Here is a 16,674-nt window from a genome sequence, read left to right on the forward strand (position 1 = left end):
TTCCAATCCTGATAGGCTCCTGATTATGGTACTAGATGCCGAAAAGGCCTTCGATCGAGTTGAATGGCCTTTCCTCTTTCATACTCTTTCATGGTTCGTTTTTTCCAAAACATTCATCCGGATGGTCAGAACCCTTTATTCCCACACCCAAACCTAAATCATGATTAATGGACAATTAACTCCATCTTTTTCACCATCTCGGGGTACTAGATAGGGGTGCCCTCTCTCTCCTCTTCTTTTTAATCTCGCACTAGAACCTCTTCTTTTAGCCATCCGGAGAGATTCTTCTATTAAGGGATTCCAACATGACTCTTTTTCCGTTAAACTCTCTGCTTATGCAGATGATATCTTACTTAATGTCACCCCGGAGTCTTTACCCTCGGTCCTGTCCCAAATTCACCTCTACTCTGTTATCTCTGGTTATAAACTGAATATATCCAAATCTGAAATTATGCCACTAAACTGTATAGATGTACAGACGGAGGTCACCGGACACAGATTTCTTTGGTCCCCCCCCAAAAAATAAAATATCTCGGGATCTTCTTTGGTCCCTCCCTGGATTCCATCTTACAATTTAATACCAATCATCTTATTTCTACCATACTCACATGCACACGCAAGTGGTCTCCACTTAATTTGACTTGGTTCGGTCGTCTTTCTACTATTAGGATGATGATCGTTCCTAAAATTAATTATGTTCTCAGCATGCTTCCTATACTCTTACCTCACTCTGTTTACGCCCGCATGGAGAAACTCCTAGTGGATTTTCTTTGGCAGGGAAAACAACCTAGAATTGCGCTTAAAAAACTAAAATCCCCTCATGAATGGGGGGGTGTTAATTTTCCCTGCTTCAGAAGTTATCACATGGCCTTCCTGATGACACAGGGTTCTCTTTGGCAGGAATCTAATCCGCTTTCTGTCAGCCCCAACTAGTTACATCTCAAATACACCTTGACGGATTCATTTTCTCTTAAGCATGCCCCTTGTATGCTTCTTACTGCTTCTATAAAAGATAATCCCATTCTCAAGAGTACATGGACAGCGATATGCTATCTTGACTCTATTTCTCCTTATAAATGGGCAGTATCTTCGTCAGCTCCCATCTGGAACAACCCTCATATCACAATTAACAAGGAGATGATGGCCTGGAAGAGATGGCAACAACAGGGGATTTGGTATATCCATCATCTCCTCCAGAATGACCAATGGCTCTCTTTTTCCGATCTCATGGTCAAATTCCACATTCCTCAATCACAATACTTTCTCTGGATTCAACTTCATCATAGCCTCAAATCTGCCTTTCCATCTCCCACCTCTCTCACTGTCCCTCCAGACTTACCTAATTTGTTTCTTTCCTATTCTAACACGAAAGGTCAAACATCCAAGTGGTATAAGTACATCCAATCTCATACCACTAGCTAAATGGGACGCTTCATTACATACTTCATTCACTGAACACTCGTGGTTACTCATGTGGCCTCACACGTACAAACAGCTGTATTTTTATACCACAGGGCTTTTTGGACCATGGCTAAATCGACCAAAATGAATTGGGCATATGATGGTTGCTGTTGGACTTGTAAATCTCCTGATGGCTCCTTACTTCATATGTTATATTCTTATACACATGTCTCCTCTTTCTGGTCGAATGTGTGGTCTACAATTGCCCGCATCTTTCATATTACTGATGCTTTTTCCTTGGATCTACTGTTTACTGGTTCCTCGATACTTTCTTCCCCTCTATCCATCACTCATGAACGCCTGCTAATTATGCTTCTATTTACTGCTCTTTCCACTATCCTCCACAATTGGAAGGATACTACTAAACTGCATGTCAATCTTTGGTGGAACTCAATTTGTCTCCTAATGAAATATGAATGTCATTTTGCTGAACGCAATAACTCCATGACCTCTTATGCAAAAACCTGGTCCCCCTTACTTGAATATTGTAAATCAGATCCTTGACTTCTGCATTCATTTGTATAATCTCTGTCTTGCCTCTCACCCTTTGTCGAATCATATTTCAGGCACTTTTCAGGATGTACCATATATTGTATGTATTACTTTCTTTTTTGTTTGGATTTGTTAGATTGATTATTCTGGTACATTGTTAGAACATTGCATTCCGTATTCTTTTCATTGATTTGTGTCATCTCACCTCTTTCTTATTTATGCATTTACCCGTCTATGATTGTTATTTTATTCATGGATGCACTTCACACTTGTTAATGATCTTGTTATATTGTGTTCCTTGTTGGAGCACCCATATTGTTGGCTTTGTATTTCATACTTATAAAATCAATAAAACTCTTTGAACTAAAATGGATGTTTATGCAGCACATACCCAGCACATAAATGTCTATTTCTCCTATATTTAAAACAGGCTGTACATCAGCAGATTCTGTTCCAAAATACTAGTGAAACTTGGAGAAATCCTGATGAGGATGACTCAATTCTGATTTCTACATTTTTTCTAAAATGCGGCTGCAGTAAGGACAATAAGTCTTTATGTTAGGAAAGTAATTAAAAGTAAGAGGAGAAAAGACCAGAAATGTTTTCAGTGGAGGTAGTTCAAAATGTAAGGGCAAAAAGATTAGAACTCAAAAATTACAAGGGATCTTAGAAAAAGAACATGAAAGACTATCCCAAAAAGCTCAAATATACAGGAAATGAAGTCAATATTGCAAAGGTGTGAACAGAGCAAAAGATAACTAAGGAAGTAAAGCAAGGTGATGATTCTTTTCAGAATGTTAGCAAAAGATACAACAGGAAATGCAGGGTTGAGATTGAAGATAAAGAGGAGAAAAAAAAGCAAGCATGAGTGGTGAAAAAGAAAAGGCTAAAGAGATTGATATTCACAGCACTTATGCAGTTGCTGCTGGCAGATTAATCATTATCCCTGGATTCTATATTTGTATGGCGCTGAAAAATGTGCAGAGAAATTTGTGGGCAGATTGAAGATACATGCACAAATTAATTTAGTTAATGAGCCATTAACTTGCAATAAACTGGTGTTAATAATCAGTTAGTGGCGTGCAGTAATATTTATAATAGGGGATTCAGTAGGTGACCTAAACCAGGGGTGACCAACCTTAGCCCTTGCCAAGTCAGATTTTTAGGATTTCCACAATGAATATGCATGAGATATATTTGCATACTATGGAGGCAGTATATGCAAATAATCTAATACATATTCATTGGAGAAATCCTGAAACCCCGACTAGATTGAGGATTTTGAGGACCGAGATTGGAAACTCCTGGGCTAAATATTAAAGCAATATGTACCCTTAAACAAGGTTAATGTTCTCACTGTTTGTTCTAATAATGTCACATCTTGGTCTCTTTCAGAGAGTCACCAATAATATTTGCTGCTTCTCCTTTTGCCTTCTGTATTAATGTGAAGAAACTTAAGTACTGTATTACTATCACCTTTCCAAAATCTATCCTTCAGAGTTATTGAGAAATTCCCTAACCCTGGTTGTTCTGGTTTTCTGTTTTAATTAGATTGTAAGCTCTATTGAGCAAGGATTGTCTCTTACATGTTTAATGTACGGCATTTCATACGACTAGCAATGCTATAGAAATAAGTAGCAGGGCAGCAGAAGGAGAGTCAGGAGGTGATCACTGCCTAAGGAGAGTCGGGAGGCACAGGAGAGAAGCGGAGGGGAGAAGGCAGGAGACAGTGAGGGGCATCGGCAAGAGATAGCTCCGCCCACCCCTCCGATGTCACCACAGAGCAGGACCGGAGCTCCTCCTTAAAAGGGGAGAGGCCAACGGCGATCACTGTGAGGAGAGCAGGGCAACAGAAGGAGGGTCAGGAGGCGATTGCTGCCTAAGGAGAGTCGGGAGGCAGAGGAGAGAAGCGGAGGGGAGAAGGCATGAGACAGTGAGGGGCAGCGGCAAAAGATAGCTCCGCCTACCCCTCCGACATCACCACAGAGCAACACCGGAGCTCCTCCTTAAAAGGGGAGGGGCCAATGGCACCCAGCCATTTGGCGTGCATCAAAAGCGAGCATTAAAGGCGCTCGCCTTAGCGAGAGCACCTTTGCGAAGGGCCTTGAGAAGGGACGAGCCACCACTGAAGGAGACCACAACAGGCTCAGAGGACTCACAGCAGATATAGAGGACACACTACCAGGCAGACACAGAGGATACAGTAGGCGCAGAGGACTCACAGCAGATATAGAGGACACACTACCAGGCAGACACAGAAGATACAGCAGGCGCAGAGGACTCACAGCAGATATAGAGGACACACAACCAGGCAGACACAGAGGATACAGCAGGCGCAGAGGACTCACAGCAGATACAGAGGACACACTACCAGGCAGACACAGAGGATACAGCAGGCGCAGAGGACTCACAGCAGGTACAGAGTACACACAACCAGGCAGACACAGAGGATACAGCAGGAGCAGAGGACTCACAGCAGATACAGAGGACACACAACCAGGCAGACACAGAGGACACAGCACAGCAGAGGATACCCACAGCAGACGCGGAGGACAGCAATGGAAGCAGCAGACAGAAGTAGGAAGTTGAACCACCCAGTATTTTGTACTGTCTGCCATATGTATGACTACAACGATCACAATATGATCAAGTTCAAAGTTGAAGTAGGAATATCGAAGGGAAAGAGAACCACAGCGACAACATTTAACTTCAAGAAAGGAAACTACAAAGCGATGAGAGAAATGGTAAGGAAGAGACTTAGGAACAGCTCAAAGAAATCGCAGACTGTAGAGCAAGCCTGGTCTTTATTCAAGGACATGGTGAGCGAGGCGCAAAATCTGTATATCCCCAGATTTAGACAAGGATGCAAAAAGAGCCGAACAAAAGACCCAGCATGGATAACTAAAGAAGTGAAGAAAGTGACAGGAGACAAGAAAAATTCATTCTGGAAATGGAAAAAGGACAAAACCGTGGAGAACTGGAAAGAGCACAGGAAGCATCAAAAATAATTTCACCACGTGGTTAGAAGAGCAAAAAGAGAATATGAAGAGAGGCTAGCCAGGGAAGCACGAAATTTCAAATCGTTCTTCAGATATGTTAAAGTGAAGCAGCCGGCAAGGGAGGAGGTGGGACCGCTGGATGACGGAGATAGGAAAGGAGTGGTGAAGGAGGAAAAAGAAGTGGCGGATAGACTAAACATGTTCTTTTCAACAGTATTTACAAAAGAGGACATATCCAACGTGCCGGAACCTGAAAAAATTTTCAAAGGAGATCAAGCAGAAAAATTAACATCCATAGAGGTAAGCCTTGAAGACATACATAAGCAGATAGATAGATTAAAAACTGACAAATCTCCGGGCCCGGACGGAATCCACCCTAGGGTATTGAAAGAACTAAAGGAAGAAATAGCGTAACTACTACAGCGGGTCTGTAATCTATCCCTGAAAACAGGCGTGATCCCAGATGATTGGAAGATAGCTAATGTTATGCCCATCTTTAAAAAAGGATCAAGAGGTGACCCGGGGAACTACAGACCAGTGAGATTGACTTCGGTTCCGGGGAAGATGGCAGAAGCGCTGATAAAAGACAGCATCAATGAGCATCTAGAAAGGAATAAACCGATAAAAACAAGCCAGCATGGATTCTGCAAGGGAAGATCGTGCCTAACGAACTTATTGCACTTTTTCGAAGGAATTAACAAACAAATGGACAAAGGGGACCCCATAGACATCGTATACATAGATTTCCAAAAAGCCTTTGACAAGGTACCCCATGAACGCCTACTACGGAAACTAAACAACCATGGGGTGGAATGAGATGTACATAGATGGATCAAAAATTGGTTGGCGGGTAGGAAGTAAAGGGTAGGAGTAAAGGGCCACTACTCTGACTGGAGGAGAGTCATGAATGGTGTTCCACAGGGGTCGGTACTTGGACCGCTGCTGTTTAATGTATTTATAAACAATCTAGAAGCAAGGATACGGCAGTGGTGATTCATGTGGGGGACGAATAACATGAGCAACAGGAACTACAACAGAGAAGTATTGAAGGACCAGTTCCGGGCACTAGGAAGGAAGCTGAAGACCAGAAAGCAGAGGATAGCATTCTCGGAGATCCTGCCGGTACCCAGGGCAGATGAGAAGAGGCAGATGGAGCTGCAAGCAGTCAACACATGGATGCAGCGCTGGTGTGAGGAAGAAGGATTCCACTTTGAGCGCAACTGGATGACGTTCTGGGGGAAGAGCAAGCTATACAGGAAGGACGGACTCCACCTCAGCAGAGACGGAACAAGGCTACTTGCAAGCAATATCAAGAGAGAAGTTGAGAAGCTTTTAAACTAGGAAGAAGGGGAAAGCCGACAGTCAACCGAGAGAGAGAGTCGATGATGCAGGAACCAGTATACCTGGAGGATACCGTGCAGGAAGAAGGAGGGGAAGACTCGCCAGATCACAGACAAGACAGACCGAAAGGAAAACAAAAGGGAAGGATACACAAGAAGGGAACAGGCTGCAAACTCAAGTGTATGTACACGAATGCAAGGAGCCTTAGAAATAAGATGGGTGAATTAGAAGCTGTGGCACAAAAGGATAACGTTGATATCATCAGCATCACGGAAACATGGTGGACTGATGAAAATGTCTGGAACACGGTGCTACCGGGATACAAACTATATCGCAGAGACAGAGTGACTCAAAAAGGAGGAGGGAATTGAATCTACTGGAGAGAACATGCTACAACAGACAGATAAGTTAGAGTCTCTATGGGTCAAAATTCCAGGAATAAATAGACTGGAAACAAGGTTAGGCATCTACTACCAACCCCCAGGGAAGTTGGAAGAAATTGATGAAGAAATGACGGATGAGATTTAACTTCAACTGCAAAGGAGGCGACGCAGTTATCATGGGCGACTTCAACTATCCAGGGATAGAATGGAACCTTGGCACCTCCGGCTGTGCTAGAAAGACCAAGTTCCTGGAAACTGTAGGCGATTGCTTCCTGGAACAACTTGTCAAGGAAAACCCTAGAGGAAACGCAATTCTGGACTTAATTCTAAATGGGCTGCGAGGACCAGCACAGGATGTAGAAGTAGAAGGGACAATGGGAAACAGCGATCACAATATGATCCGCTTCAACCTGGAAACAGGAACAAAACATTGGTCCAGAACGACGGTCACGGCGCTAAACTTCCGAAAAGGGAATTATGAAGGAATGAGACGCATGGTGGGGAAGAAGATTAAGAAGAAGATAAACACTGCAAAGATGCTAGAATGGGCATCGGCATGGCAGATGAGGTTCAATGTGGACAAGTGTAAAGTGATGCATGTCAGTAACAAAAATCTCATGCACAAATACAGGATGTCCGGGGCGATACTTGGAGAGACCTCCCAGGAAAGGGACTTGGGAGTTCTGATTGACAAGTCGATGAAACCAATGTGCGGTGGCGGCGGCGGCGAAAAGGGTGAACAGAATGCTAGGAATGATAAATAAGGGGATCATGAACAGATCGAAGGTTATCATGCCGCTGTACCGGGCCAAGGTGCGCCTTCACCTGGAGTACTGCATACAGCACTGGTCGCCATACATGAAGAAGGACACGATAGTACTCGAAAGGGTCCAGAGAAGAGCAGCTAAGATGGTTAAGGGTTTGGAGGAGCTGCTGTACAGCAAAAGATTAGAGAAACCGTGCCTCTTCTCCCTCGAACAGAGGAGATTGAGAGGGGACATGATCGAAACATTCAAGGTACTGAAGGGGATAGACTTAGTCAACCTGTTTTAGTGAGCATTGGTACACGATCGGAGCATTTAATGCATCTAGGTCGGAGTCCCTATTTTAGGGCTGCCTATGTGTTAAAGGTGATTTAAATATCATCACTGCAATATGTAACCAGCTTAGGGCTGCTTAATTACTAGAATTGTAGGAAATATGAAGCCTGATAAGCACTGTATGTGAACAGTAAACATCATGCAGAAGGCAGTTGAAACTGAAAGCTCAGCTTTGGATTTCCAGCAACTTCTATAAATGTACAGTGCATGAGACCCCAGGCAGAGCTGGAAGCTCTCTGGATGGTGGATTTGAGCAGTTTCTGTGTGACATCATCAGAGGTTTCTTAAGCTCTTGCCTTGAGTGGGAAATTGTTTTTTTGGGCTATCTTCAGCAATAGATCAGATTTCTACCAGCACGGGGAATCTCACAATTAGGAGACCTTAAACAACATACCATCTTTACTATATTGGAAGATGTAAATAGTTTGTTGTTTTTGTTCGGCATCCTGATGTTTAAGAGCCTCTCTCTGGTTCTTGATAGAAAGAATAAAGTTGAAGTTTTGTTTACTATAACCATCTGTGTGGTCTAAATTATTGAGAAGAATACTTGCTCCGGCCTGCCAGCAAATGTCTGCTCACGGCTCATGGCCCATAAATATAAATAACTTGTGAGGGTTTCCACCCAGCAGCCGGGGTACAAAGGGATCCATCCTTACACACGATTTATTTGCCACTGTCATACTGGGATGCTTTTATCCTTGAGTCCTGTAAGGTGTAGCAGGGTTATTGAAATTTTTCTCTTTTGCATTGTACTGTATTTCCTTTCTTTCTTTGTACATTATTGTAATATAAACCCTTTGATGGCATTGCCCTAGGCAGTCAATCAAATAAATAGAACCTTAAATTAAATGAGTCATTCTAGGGCAGCACCATTTAGCTGTACTGTAACTTACAAATTTAAGCAGTGATATTCAGCCACTAAAAACCACAACAAAAGATGAAGACCCAAATTTCCACAGGAAAAGAAGAGCAATTCCAAACAAATGAAATTGTGGAAACACAATGTTCTTGGACCTTCTTTTATTCAGTATATCCTTATAAAAACACTGTCATAAAGAACCCAACACGGGCTGTGTTTCGGCTGAACACGCCTTCCTCAGGGATCCAGTACTGGTTTCAAAAACTATATGTATATAGGATATAGAGAGATCAATTTATAACTCACAAAAATACCTCTCTTATACAATCTTCAATATTTTCAAAAAAATGGAAATAGTGATAAGTATTCTCTTATTAAACTTATCTCAAACAATCTTGCACTTGGAAAGATTATTTTAAAGAGGAGAGGCCTCAGATCACTGTTTCCATTTTTTTAAAAATATTGAAGATTGTATAAGAGAGGTATTTTTGTGAATCCAGTATTGGTTTCTCAGCGCTGCAATTACACACCCTGTTATCGGGCTCATCAATTGATTCATATTTGTCAAGTTTTCCATTATTTCCACATTTGCATAATATTGCATTCAAAACACTCTGGATCCCTGAGGAAGGCGTGTTCAGCCGAAACAAGGCCCGTGTTGGTCCTTTATGACAAATGTGGACAGTGTTTTTATAAGGATATACTGAATAAAAGAAGGTCCAAGAACATTGTGTTTCCACAGTTTCGTTTGTTTGAAATATTCAGCCACTAAACATAAAATCTAAGGGATAAATTAAAGAAAGGGAGCCCAAAATTAGGTGCTGGGACTGAGGACCATATTCTATATATGGTGCCTAAAAAATTGGTGAGGACTAGAATGGCACTTATGTGATTCTACAAGGTGTATGTCCCTTTTATAGAATCACGCTTAGTGTCTGTGTGTGATGCCTAATTTAGGCGTACCTATTAGTCCAGCTAAAACCAGGCATAAATGCCTACACCTGTTATGCACAGATTGGGCATATTCTATAACAAGGTGCATAACTTGTAGGAATACCCACGATCCACCCCTGGCCATGCCCTCTTGTCAAATTCACATACTGTAACTGGCACATACTTTTTATAGAATCGCGCTTTCTAAGTTATGCATGTAACTTTTAATTAGCGTCAATTATGAAGTTATATGCCAATTATCAGTGCCGATTAGGCCAATTAATCAATTAAGTTGTCTACATACATTGACTATACACACTGATGTATATGCACAACTTTAAGGGCTAGATTCACAGTTTCAAATTATACATTCTGTATGAAGCTGAATATCATCTTCAAAATATCAAACAAATACTTACATTCATTGATCCCTGAAGAAGGGACTGCGGGGATCAGATAACTGGCAGGGATTCATTTGCCAATGGGGTAGCTGTCATACCATTGAAAGAAGTTTCATGTTCCAAGTTTAACAAATATTTGATAACTACCTATTGGAGGTCCACCTAACTGGTTTACATTAATCAATAAAAATAGGTTATCTGGAGGGAAGTAAGAAGAGATATGGAAATCACAATCTTAATTAAAGGACAGTAAAATGAGAACACTTGGCCAGCTGCAACATCCCCCCTCCTTTTCAGTATCAGTGCCCTTCTCCCACTTGTTCCACGATTTCAGCCCCTAGCTCTAAAGCCCCTCTCCTTCATACCCCCCTTTTCATCCCCTAGCACTAGCCCCCTTCTCTCACCAATCCTATAAAATCATTTTCAAAATGATGAGAGTATCTCTTTTCACTGCCACCAGTCTACATATCTTCAATTGGATCTGGCCATCTTCACCACATTACTTCCTCAGATCTAGCACCAACACATTACTTCCTTGGGTCAGATCTAGCATCAACACCATCAAACCCAATGGAAGGTAGACAGAGTGGTGGCAGCCAAAAGAGACACTCCCGGTGTTCTGCAATTGATTTTTTTAAATGCAGGGCTGGTGAGAGAAGGGGGCTGAAAGGGGAGGGAAAGCAGGTGAGAAAAGGCAGCTGCAGAGAAGTGTAATGGCCCTTGATTTCTGACACCAGTACTCAACAGGGCTGTTGCAACAGGTAAGCATGGCATCTTTTGGTGCTCTCTTCCAAACATCATTGCTCCTATGTTGAGTTTGCCAAGCTTACCATGTTGCAACAGCCCTGAGTAAATCAAAGTCATTCCAGGGAAAGAAAGTCGGTTAATATCATGCTTTGAGGGATCTGTCTTGAGTTTAATTTGCTGTGTTTGGTGAGTGATATTGTACAGAAGTTAGTATAAATCTGGCTTTTTGCAGGTATCATAAGATCAGCAACTGAGTGCAAATTACTGAAAGAACAGAGACAGACTAGGGAATAATCTAAGAAAGCTTATTGGATGGGCAATTGCTTGACAGCAAAGGTTCAATGCTAAAAAGGGTTCATAGTCAGTCGCGAGCGAGACACCAGTGCGCTGACAATGGAGGGCAGACAATTCAGCGCAAGACATGTCCGGTAATGGTTGGTCATTCAAAGGCATGTTTATTGCACTGAGATCAAAACCTTGGAGATAGACTTGCCTTGGTGATAGAGTATCACTGAGTTCATATATCTATGGACATTGTCAATAATTTCCCTAATGAGAGCTTTTCTAATTTTGTAGGTCGTCACTTTATGGTATAGAGCCCCCGAGGTTTTGCTTCAGTCCAGCTATGCAACGCCAGTCGATCTGTGGAGTGTTGGATGCATATTTGCAGAAATGTTTCGTCGAAAGTAAGAAAATAATTTAAAATTGTGTTTGAATTTTGTATGACAATATTTTACCCTTCAAGATTACTTTTTTCTATAGTAAAACTGCTGAAACAATGACCCTCCAAGGTGTTCTTGGAGGAAAAGGAATATATTCAATAAGAAAGCTGAGTTTTGACTCACTTCTCAAAACCCAGTTACCTATCATCATAAATTCTCCCCTATGCACCTGCTCTTTATCTTCGTTCCTTAGCACAGTGGTTCTTAAACCTGTCCTGGGGGACCTCCAGACAGTCGGGTTTTCAAGATATCTGTAATGAATAAGCAGATTTGCATATAATAGAAATGACAGGTATGCAAATCTGCCTCATGTATATTCATTAGGGAAATCTTGAAAACTCGACTGACTGGGGGTCCCCAAGAACATGTTAAAGAGCCACTGCCTTAGGAGATAACAGGCTTGTAATTCTCTATCCATCCAAAGCTAAGTGTGAATCCACAAGAAACTCAGCCTTTTTCGCGGTTGCCCCAGCCCTTTGGAATTTGTTACCACATTACCTACATGTCAAACATTCTTTTTCCCGTTTCTACATAGCATTAAAAACCTATCTATTCCAGTTGGCATATTCCTCGTAATGACTGACTGATCTGGATCATGGACACACAAGGGGTTTGGCCTGTGACGCTGAAGAATGAGGAATGATAGTCATATTACCTGACTGATTGTGACTCGCTTTTATTTCCGTTTAAATGTATTTATTGTAAACCGTTCTGACTTACACTATAAAAAGGGTGGTATTTAAAATTTAATTAATGCTAAACCAGTGATGTTCTTTGAGCAATGGTGTGAGATGGACTTATAGGCCCAAATTCACTAAGGATAGCGACTCAATTGCTATTGGCCGATTCTCTGGCCGATTTTCAAAGTGACTGATTCACTATCTTGTTTGCAAGCAAATAATTTGTACGCAAACTCACCAACTCAATCGCTCACTGAGCGATTGAGACAGTGCAGAGTCCTGACAGTAGTGACAGGAAAAGCAGGCTTTTGCCGGGGTTTTTAAAATTTTTTTTTAATGGCACAGATATTTTGCATGTATTACACACGCAAAATATCTGCCCAATTAAAAAAAAAAGGAAAAAAGCTCCCCACACCGACAAAGCACCCCTCCCCCAACCCCCCACTGTCACAGCTGAAATAATATGGTAGGAGGGATGCCCACTCCCTCCTTATATCCCCCCCCCCGTCAGCCCTCCCATTCCTGTACCTTTAAGATGGGAGCAGGAGGGTGCTTCATCAAACCCTTCTGCTCCTCTGGCCTGCACCCGCTGCAATGCAGGTCTGAAATGCCTGAGCCAATCAGGGACTTCCTTAGGGAGGAGACTAAGGAAGTCCCTGATTAGCCAAAATAATGGACAGTTTTGTGAATCAGGTCGGATATCAGCATCGTCGCTAAACCTTTGAAAACAGGTTTAGTGATGATCGCTGATTTTAGTGAATCGAGCCCTTAGTATTCTATCAGTTACAAATGTGTAAGCCTAACAAATGCCCCACCCATACTCCACCCATGTGTATGCCTTCTTGTTAAATATGCACTATGTAATGTATGCACATATTTACAGAATAGTACTTAAGCAGCTGCTGCTTTTGCCCTTTTAGCAGCACAATTCTACTGTTTACATATTCAACTTACAGATCAGGCACATTTGTTGCATGTCCCTTGAAACCACCATTTTATGGGACCTCTGAAGAAGATGTGTTGATCGAAACATGGACCGTTTTGGGTCCCATATTTAGTATAAAGTGGTATATTTGTATGCAACAGTTTGTTTAAAATAAACTTTGCCTGCATCTTGTATATCTGTCCACATATGGGTGATGTCATCCACAGAGCCCCAGTACGGACAGCCGCAAAAGTGCTCTGGCACTTTAAGAACTTTAGAAAGTTTGCGACTGACCGCTTCTCAACATTATGGAAACTAAGAACCATCAGAAAGTACATTGATGCAGCATCATTCCGCTTACTGGTGCAATCTTCCATTTTAAGCTTACTCAACTATTGTAACATCATTTATCTGGGGTCTTTCAAGAAAACCATTCAAAGACTCCGAATTATCCAAAATTCAGCAGTTCGACTGATTTTTGGTATAAAATAATGGGAATATATAACCCCCTACTATCAAAAACTTCATTGGCTGCCCCTGGAAGCAAGAGTATTGTTCAAATTTGCTTATCTTTGTTTCAAATCTATTCTAGGCCTGGTCCCTATATACCTGGTCTCTCATTTTAATCTGGATAGTTCCATCAGACCCACACGCAGAGTTCATATGTTTAGCCACCCAATAATAAAGGCCTGCCGATACAAAAGATACCTGGACAGAACTCTTGCTTTCCAAGCAGGCCAACAGAATGATTGGCTGGGTAACATCATTAAGCACTCCTCATTCTACCTTAGCTTTAGAAAACTAGTCAAAACAAATTTGTTTAACCGATTTGTAACCTAAGAATTCGTATAGCCTTATCTCTGTATTCTACCTACATGTACACGATGACCCTACATTGTGTCTAATTCTCTGACTTTCTTCCTTTCTCTGATTACCTACATGTATTCAACAACTTTCATTGTAATTATTTTGCTGATTGTCCAGCTCTTCTTATTGTAAACCGCCTCAAACTATTATGGCTTTGGCGGTATATAAGAATAAAATTATTATTATTCCCGCCCGACATAGATGCGCGGCTCCTCAGTTCTTAGTTTTCCGCGGAGCTAAGAAGTCGTGCTTTCAAATGTTCGTTTTTTGCCTTTGCCTTCCCGCTCACGCATTACTTTTTCTTAATTTCTTAATTTTCTTTTATATTCCCTTTGTTTTTCTTTAAAAAAAAACACAAAACTTTATTGAGTAGTTTTTTTCCTGATTCTTGCCATTTGGTGGTTTGACCAGCAGGGCCTCTCTTTTTCACCTCAGCCATTGAGTTCAATTTGGCTGAGGTAGTATTCCCATCAATATCCCGCCCGGTAACGGGTTTTAAAAAGTGTGGCTGGTGCTAGAGGACAATTTCCATCACTGATCCTCACAACTGGTACATACAGTGCCTTGGCCCGGAACATCGTATTAACACCTGCGCGTGTTGTTCAACTCTTCAAAAACACACCATTAGGAGCCACCTCTTACAACAGAAGAAGTTGCTCAGTGTCAGCATGGAGGGAGCTGATGCATTGCATGCATCGACGTCGAAGACAGTAACATCGTTCAATGCACCGACCTCGACTCTGGTGTCGCAGGTCATCGCTCCTTCTGTTAAGCCAGCTAAAATGCCATCAGCTTCCCAGACGGGTCACAGGTCATTATGGCATTGAGTCCAATCACGTCAACCAAGTGAAGACCCCCCCTTTGCGACTCATTCCTAAATCGAGAGGTGCATCGTCATCCAAGTCATCCTCACCAAAATGAGTCGTGGCACTGTTGATACCAGCGACAAAGCCACAGGTATCAGTTCTAAAGAGAAGCTCGATGGTCTCTTTCGTACAGAGTATGGGGATATGTTTAAGCTTTTTGCTCCAATGTCAACTCCGCCGGTACTGGCCCAGTCTGAGCGTCACGCCACATGAGATGCTTCATCGATACACCATCATGGCTCTCGGCATCAATCATCATCAATTGAAGCATCGTGCCTCCAGGCACCACTCCAGTTTGTCGAAGCATCGTGCCTCCAGACACTGCTCCAGTTCGTCGAAGCATCATTCTTCTTCTTCTCCTTGATGTTCTCACTCTAGCAAGTGTTCTTGTAAATCCAAACATGCTGCTTCCAAATGTCCAGAGAAACACAAACATCCTGCATTGGATGGGCACCATTCTAAACGGTAGCATTGATCTCCATCACTGCTCATTAACTCTGATCTTCAAATAGATTCCAATATTGACATTTCTCAATCAACCAAAGAGACTCTCCTGAGCTTCAATCTCCATCTAAGACTCCTCCTAGGGATAAATCTCCTAAAGAGCGGCTTTCCTTCACTTGCTTCATTAGACAGTTGGGTAAAGATTTGTCTGTCAAGCTGGGGACAGATTCCAAAAAAAGTGCTGAATTTTTGGAAACCATGGATTACAAGCAGCCTCCTAAGGAGCTTCTTATACTTCCTTTGCATGGGATCCTGAGAGAAACCCTTCATAAAAATTGGGAATCTCCTCTCTCTGTGCCTGTTGTTCCCAGGAAGCTGGACTCTCTCTACCGGATTATTCCAAGTTCAGGTTTTGACAAACCTCAACTGTTCCATCAATCTCTAGAAAAAGTGGTATCCACACTGAAAAAGTCTACTCTGTCCAAAGTTTATGCCTCAGTCCCACCAGGTCAAGATGGATGTACTATAGACAAGTTTGGAAGAAGTCTTTACCAAAATTTCTTGTGGCAAATCAAGTCATCAACTATAACTTCTATTTCACATGCTACCTGAAACATCTGGTTAAGCAATTGCCTGCCTTTCACAAATATCTTCCATCCCATTGAGTGAAAGATTACAAGCACATTGTTCGCACCCTTACCCAATTATACAATACATGTGCAGTCTGCTTATGACACCTTTGAGTTGTCTTCCAGGGTTTCTTCTACGTCTGTGGCCATGAGAAGATTAACCTGGCTCAGGGTTGCTGACATGGATGTCAACCTTCAAGACTAGTTGGCCAACTTCCTCTGTCTGGGGGATGAGCTTTTTGGAGACTCAATGGAAAATGCTGTTCAAAAGCTCTCGGCACACGAAAAATATTATGATTCTTTGCTTAAACCTAAATCCAAGCCTGCCTCAGTGAGACCATTCAAGCCCTCTTCTTCATATCAGAGGTGCTTTTAAGCCAAATCTTCTGCTCCGTCCAGGCCTCAATAGAAGCAGCAGTGCCCTCAGAAACCTTAAGTGTCTACTCCAGCAAAATCGACCCAGTCTTTTTCATGGGCTACTCGAGAGCATAGTTGCAATCCCATTACCTCAGCCTCTCCCTCAGCCTCTCCCTCAGCCAATTGGGGGTCGTCTCCAACTTTATTTCCATCGTTGGGAGTTGATCACCTCAGATCTCTGGTTCTACAGATCATTCGAGACTGTTACTCTCTTCATTTTCTTACTGTTCCCCCATATCATCCTCTAAGAGAGTTTGCTTTGAACCCTCACCAGTCTTCCCTTCTTCTTCTGGAAATCGATTCCCTTTTCTTCCTCAATGCCATTGAGAAGGTTCATGTGGATCAATAGAACTGGGGATTTTACTCCCGCTATTTTTTAGTCCCAAAGAAGACAGGAGATCGACTGAT

At 42.2% G+C, this 16,674-nt stretch overlaps 1 protein-coding gene across 1 annotated transcript in view; it reads left to right on the forward strand.

The window, feature by feature from the left end:
- Positions 1–16,674, forward strand: part of CDK6 (cyclin dependent kinase 6) — a 356,418-nt gene that overhangs the window by 286,243 nt on the left and 53,501 nt on the right. Inside the window, exon 5 of the mRNA XM_033931133.1 lies at positions 11,293–11,402. Coding sequence (XP_033787024.1) covers positions 11,293–11,402 — 110 coding nt within the window. The remainder of the gene's footprint in view (positions 1–11,292; positions 11,403–16,674) is intronic.

The sequence above is a fragment of the Geotrypetes seraphini genome, chromosome 2 (genome assembly GCF_902459505.1).
Source record: "Geotrypetes seraphini chromosome 2, aGeoSer1.1, whole genome shotgun sequence".
NCBI lineage: Eukaryota > Metazoa > Chordata > Amphibia > Gymnophiona > Dermophiidae > Geotrypetes > Geotrypetes seraphini.